The sequence below is a fragment of the Pogoniulus pusillus genome, chromosome 40 (assembly GCF_015220805.1).
Source record: "Pogoniulus pusillus isolate bPogPus1 chromosome 40, bPogPus1.pri, whole genome shotgun sequence".
Classification (NCBI taxonomy): Eukaryota; Metazoa; Chordata; class Aves; order Piciformes; family Lybiidae; genus Pogoniulus; species Pogoniulus pusillus.
The window spans coordinates 7,915,041-7,921,940 of NC_087303.1; the positions used below are offsets into that span (position 1 = coordinate 7,915,041).

A 6,900-nucleotide genomic window follows, 5' to 3' on the forward strand; every position below is an offset into this window, starting at 1 on the left:
TGAAGGTTCACCTACGGGAGGGGCGCCCCATCTTTTGGTGGCTCCCTGGGAAGGGCTGGTCGGGGCTGGTGATATCCTGAACTGAGCCAAAATCAACCAATACAATTTTTTTGAGCTCCCTGATGAGGCTGCAGCCATTTATAGACCCTTAACTCTGTGCGCATGGACCCGAGCGAAGACAACAGAGTTGTGAGTATTGTGGAATCCGTTCGGTTGGGTGGGATTTGACTGCCTGGTATGAAAGAGTCTGTTTGAGATGGAGTCTGACTCCAAATTGAGTGCGGAGGTCCGATAACTGCTGCTCCAAAATCCCACAAGGGACTTGGCTGGTGAAGGACTGAAGCGATTCCTGTAGGATTCGTGGGTGGGTTAAAGGAGGGTCGTTTAACCCCCTGCAAGATGCTCTTATAGGCAGTCATGAAAGATGGGTCAAACTACGTTGAGGACCCAAGACCCTAATAGAGGGAGCGAATCAAAATTACCAGATTAATGACTAAATATTGGAATGATAGGGGCCCCAGAAAAGTGAAAACAAAGATGAAATTAGTCCATTATTGTATGATAATATGGCCAAAGGAACCAATACGTCCACATGTTCATTGGTCTATATTTGGGTTTTTAGAGGACTGGGTTTGTCAAGCCCTGGTAGAATATGTGAGCAACAAGAAAATGTTTAGCCCGAAGGAGGGTGAATATGCTGAGCTCTGGGAACTAACAGCAGAAAGAAAAGTTACGGTGCTGTATGCTCTAACAGCAGAAAGAGAAAAAAGGGAGAAGAGGGAGGAATGGGAGCCTTTAGATAACTTACCGCTGGCTTCAGCCCCCCCATCCCCCTTGCTGCTGCCGCCGCTTCAGCTTCCCCCCTCCCCCTCGCTGCTGCTGCCTCAGCCTCTCTCTCTTCAGCTTCCCCTTTTGCGGAGGCTCCATCCCCACTGCCACCTACTAGAACAAGGAATAGTACAAGGGAGAATGTAGGGGCTGACCTGTATCCACTAAGGGAAGTCCCTTCAGGAGGCAATCAAGGAGGGATAGGTTTCGTGGCCATACCATTGAATACGGCTGATGTAAGAAATTTTAAGAAGGAAATGGGAATGTTACTGGATCATCCCTCAGGGGTGGCTGAGAGACTAGATGGAAAGGCTGAGAAAGAGTTTACAAATGTATTCGGGAATAGATCCTCATTCAGTGGCAGGGGTTGCTCTCCTAAGGACACAACTTGTAGCCAAAGCTTGGGAAGACATTAGAAGGAAACCTGAAAAATTGGAAAATCGTCAGGAGAAGGGACCAGAGGAGTTACTTAGAGAAGCCCAGAATGTATCTGTCCAAAGGGATGCAGAAAAACAGAAAGCAAGAGCTAAGATCTTTGTAGCAGCAGTAAGGGAGGGTCAGAAAGTACAAGCTACAACTAAAGAATTAAAAAGGATGGGGCCCAAGGGGCCTCTGGAGAATCAGAGTTCAAGAGAAAGAACCTTCTGTGTGTCATAGTTGCAATAAGAAGGGACATGCCCAGAAATACTGCCACAAAAGGACACAGGATGAGAAAGTATTGAAGGAACACTAGGTGAGTCAGGGGCTGTATCTTTTGGGGATCCCACCATCAACTGAGCCCTTGATAAAATTATTAATAGGTCATCACAAGGAGGAAGTGGAATTTTTAGTGGACACGGGAGCTGAGAAAACCACCATTAAAAAAAAACCTCTCACCAGGGGTACAAAAAGGGAAAAATCACACAATGGTCATAGGAGCGAAAGGAGAACCATTTAAATTACCTGTTTTAAAGGAAGTAGAAAAGGAAGCAGAAGATAAAATTTGTCTAAATGATTTATTATTATTATCAGAGGTAGAATATAACCTACAAGGAAACAATCTACCTCCAGAATTTCAGTGGTACAGTGTAATAGACCTGAAGGATGTTGTCTGGGTTTGTCCACTAAAGGAGGAATCAAGGGATCGCTTTGCATTTCAATGGGAAGATCCAGAGATAGGGAAAAGACAACAGTTAAGGTGGATGGTATTACCTCAGGGATTTACAGAATTCCCCAACTGATTTGGTCAAACATTGGAGAAGTTATTAGAGCAGCTGGTATTTGCAGAGGAGACAAAATTGTTGCAGTATGTAGATGACTTATTGATAGCAGGAAAAACTGAAGAGGCAGTCCCAGAAGCCACCATACAGACTCTAAAATTTATTTTTTTGGAACAAAAGGACTTAAGGTATCAAAACAGAAGCTACAATTTGTGGAACAAGAAGTAAAGTATTTAGGACATTGGTTGAGCAAAGGGGAAAAGAAACTAACCCTGAAAGAATATCTGGGATCTTGGGGATTAAGACTCCAGAAAATAAGAAGGAAGTCAGAGAGTTATTTGGACTTCTTGGATATTGTAGACAATGGGTAGAAGGATATAGCAAAAGGGTAAAATACTTATTAGTTATAGTAGATCACCTAACCTAATGGTTGGAAGCTTACTCAGTGAGCAGAGCAACTGCACATATTGTGGTAAAGGTATTATTGGAAAATATAGTACCACGATATGGGGTAGTGGAACATATTGATTCAGATCAAGAGACACATTTTACCTCAAAAATAATTAGGAAACTATCAGAAACCTTAGGTATTTCATGGGAATATCACACTTCATGGCACCACCGGAGTTCAGGGAAGGTTGAACGAATGAATCAAACACTTAAACAAATACTAGCAAAATTAATGTTGGAAACTCAATTATCATGGATTAAATGTCTGCCTATAGCAGTGTTAAACCTCTTATAAATACCAGTTGTCTCTAGGCTTCCAGTCAGTGTACAGTACTCTCATTCTTACCCCTGAAAAGAGGTAAGACTCGATTCTGATTTCCAGAACTGAGTATGCTCACGGCACAGACTGGAACATTGTGCTTCCTTCAGCATCCACCAATGGTTACTGTCGGAGAGAACAGCTCTTGGCAGGACACATGACAGCTCATGCAAGTGATTCCCGGAGCAAATCAATCCACAGAGGGGAAATCCCTTTCTTGTCTTGCATCTGAGAACTGCCTGAGTATCAGGCTGGTCAGACACATGGAGCAGCCTTTAGCAGCTGGTGGAAAATGAGGAGGAGCTGGAGTGAGGCAGTGATGGACACGGAGCCAGGCAAAACAACCAGCTGTCAGCAGCAACCAGTTCCTCTAGGACCAGGCATGTTTCAGCTCCTTGATGGATCTTAGACTGTGCTGGAGTCAGAGGCCCCGGTTCAGAGCTAGGCAGGCCGGGGGGGAGGCCTGCTGGGCCCTGGCTGAAAATGAGTCAGTAGCGTACCCTTGTGGTAAGGCAGGACAACTGCACCCTCAGATGTTCTGGCAAAGAGGCAGAGTATGGAGCCTACTCAGTTTGCTGCTCTTGAGACCATTCCTGGGATCCTGTGGTCAGTATGTAGCTTCTGAGTGTTTAGGAAAGGTGAGAGCAAGTCCAGCGGAAGCTCCAAAGGCACTGAGGGGAGTTTAGGACATCACACAGTGAGAGAACCTGAGGGAATAGGGTCCTAGGAGAAGAAAGCTCAAAGAGAGCCTCCCAAGATGTACACAAGACAATGTGTCAGAGAGGTTGGTCACCAGGTGCAGACCTATCTCCTTTTATCCCTCCCCTGGGAGCGGTGGAAGCTGCTGGCTGCAGGAGCAACGTGTGTCACTGCTGCAGAAGTCCACAGCACAGGCACTGCAGGTGTGCTGAGAAGAAGCATTTTCTCCTCCCCACTGCATTCACTCTGCCCCTTGCAGAGTCATTTCCGGCAGCTCTGCTCTCCCAGGGCCCTGGGTGGGACGTGTGGGCTGTGGAGTCTCCCACACACGCAGCAGCAGCATCGGTCTCATCATGCGCCTCAGCTATCTCATCCTCGCTGCCTTCCTGAGGCAGCCACTGGGTAAGCACTGCCCTGCACTGGACGCATGGTTCCTCTTCTGCCCCAGGCACCCTCACCCCTCAGCAGATCCCTGCAGGAGCTGCTCTGCAGCTGTGGGCCAGTCTTGGGAAGCAGCAGCTCACACAGGCAGTTTTGCAGCTGCTTTCTCAAGGTGCTGTTCTCAAGACATCAGAAGGAACAGCTCCTCTCCCGAGCATATCAACCCTCTTGCCTTCCACTCCTCTTGCCAACTTTACTCCTTCCTCACCCTCTCTGATCCTCTTTGCTGCTGTCTTTGTGCCCAGTCTCTGTCCTGGTTGGCACATGTCATGCAGCATGCCCTGGCTCCATTCCCCTTGCACGTCTGCAGGGCAGAGATTCCTTTTCCCTCCTTTCCATGACTTTGCATTTATCCCAGAGAACAAGGAATGAGGGAAAGAGTGAACCAATGATGTCTCAATCGTCTGATGGTATCCTAGATGCAACACAGGAGAGCCAGGCACCACAGGTTGAGTGGCAGAAGAGACAGGATGGACAGCTCTTAGCTGGGTGAAAGCTTAGGTCTCTCTGGGGTATCCCTGTGGGAGGGAATTTGCATTATTATGCTGTGGGATCCATGCTGAGCCGAGATCTCAGACTTCCTGCCCAAGGACACCACCTTGCTGTTCCCATCCATGGTAGTCTGGCTGCAGCACCAGGCACTGAGAGCTTTCTCCTCTGACACTTTGCATCTCTTCTTTTCTACCCCAGAACCTTTCCCTGCACAGTCACTGCCCTTGGCTTTCTTCCAGGCACCATGGGGCAGGTCACTGTCACCCAGCAAGAAGGACAAGCCACAGTGAAGCAGGGAGACACCTTCCACACCAACTGCACATACCATTCACCTACATTCAATGGTTTACTCTGGTACCAGCAGAAGAAAGGCCAAGCTCCCCAGCTGCTCTCGTACCACGCAGCAGCTGGCTCCAAGCTCAGCGGCCGTCTGACCACGCTGCTGAGCACCACGGGCAAATACAGCCTGCTGCGGCTGGAGGAAGTCGAGGTCTCTGACAGTGCCTTGTACCTCTGTGCTGTGAGTGACACCACGGTGCAGGAGCTTGCTTGGCTGTGCAAGAAGCCAGGGGAGGGAGGGGATGTGGCTGGGCAAGGCTGAGCCTCACTGAAGGGGCCCTCAGCTCTCCCCTATCAGTGGTGCTTCCACTGAGCACCCAGGGATCTGCAGGACAAGATCCTCTTTCAACAGAGGTCAGTGTCTGTGGCTGGAGGGGCAAGAGAAGGTGGTGAATGAGTCTCAGGTTCCCTTTGTCATGGAGGGGATTTCTCTTATTCCTCCCCTATAAGGGGGAGGTGAGAAATTAATTTGAGGCGGTATTAATTTTTATAAAATTATTTATTAAAATTAATATTTACAAATTTGTACCACCCCCAACTACTATGTAATCAAGTTCTTTTGTGCAAGGTTATGAAAACAGTTGGGATATGACATATTTACAGGGATTGGATTATTAATTATCAAATTAACAATAACTATAGAGAGAAAGATTCCCTTGGGCTTAATGTCTCTTAACCACTATACTGTTTGCCCAGTAGGGGCTGAAACTGAGTATGCCCTAAGGCAGAAGTAACTTATATTACAAAGGAATTAAAGCTTGCTTAAATGTGTTGCTCTTAAGTACTAATCATTAATCACCCTCCCGGGATTGTGTCACAGCATGTGCCCAGTATTCGGGTCTTGGTGAGGCTGGAATCTGTCCCGGCTTGCAGAGGATTGATAAGTGTTCCCAGTCTCTGGGGTAAACAGGATTTCTCTGACCTTCTCTCCTGGTGTGAAGTGGTCTCTTCTGGATGACGTGTGTCCAGGGATGATCAGCTGGCAGGATTTCCAGGTGCAGGAGGAGGATTTGTCCGTGCAGCTTCTAGCACAGTTGTCTCACAGCTAGCAGGCTGTGTTTGTAGGTTAGCAGACAGTCTGGAAGGTCTGCTGGGCCTAGATCTTTCCAGGCTTACAGGGCAGTTGGCACGCTGTATATGCCGGGCTGCAGAGAGACTTGAGCTCCATAGATAAATCAAGATAGCAAGCCAGTATGTACGGCTGCTCTAGGCTTAGGCAGGGGCTCTTGGCTCCCCATATATGTATCGAGTGCAGGCGTGCATGCGCTCTGCTCCTCAAAGGCTACGCAGACAGCTTAACTGCGCCTTGAGATCAATGCAAGAGGGCTGAGCCTCAGAAAATATGCAAGTGAGGGCTTGATCCTGTATCTAGGACATGCAAGCAGGTCCGTGCTGCTATGTGGATCAGAGAGCTGAGCTTGAACCTCTGAACACTCTGAACACGTGGTGCTCCTTTGCACTCCTCTTTATAGACTCTGAGCTGAGATTCATGGCTCATTTGGCCATCTAAAATGACCAATCAGGCTGGCAGTAAGCCAAAACCTTACCTTAATAGGCAGAAGCTGTTTGCCTGGACCCTCCCAATTAGGGGATCACCTGGGTGGATCCCAGGGGTACACGGACTGGGTGTGTGTGTGTTACACAACCTGTTTACTGCCATGGGTCCTGGCAGAAAAACATGTCCAGGCATGTAGAGGCATAGAGAGGCCTCAGTTTTGGGGCTGCAGCCCCTCCACCACACCCTTCTTTTCACCATGGCTTTTGTGCTTGTTCTGCCCATTGGTTCTGGTGAGGTGATGGCAATACAGGAGGTCAGGATTACTTCTAAAATGGTTCCTTGCTGCATTGTTTGGCACCTCACCTGCAGTGCCTGCTCTGAGGCCAAGAGGCTGCATCTGAGCAGAGACATCAGAAGGCAGGGCCTGATGCCCACTGTCTGTGCAGGAGTCAGGGATGTCTTCCTCAGCTCCAGTGGACTGTCTGAAAGGGCCCCACTGCCATGTTTCCCACTCTCTCCTTCCTCTGGCAATGGTGAATTGGCCACTTACAGAATCATCAAATCACAGAATGGTCCAGGCTAGAAGGGACCTCCAAATATCATCTAGTCCAATGCCACCAGCAGTCAGCAAGGAC

General features: G+C 48.3%; 1 gene segment (V, D, J or C); it reads left to right on the forward strand.

The window, feature by feature from the left end:
* Positions 1-3,828: 3,828 nt before the first annotated feature.
* On the forward strand, positions 3,829-5,029 carry LOC135191818 (T cell receptor alpha variable 1-2-like). The segment is given in 2 exon segments: positions 3,829-3,897; positions 4,668-5,029. Coding segments are annotated over 2 exon segments (411 nt in total).
* Positions 5,030-6,900: the final 1,871 nt, after the last annotated feature.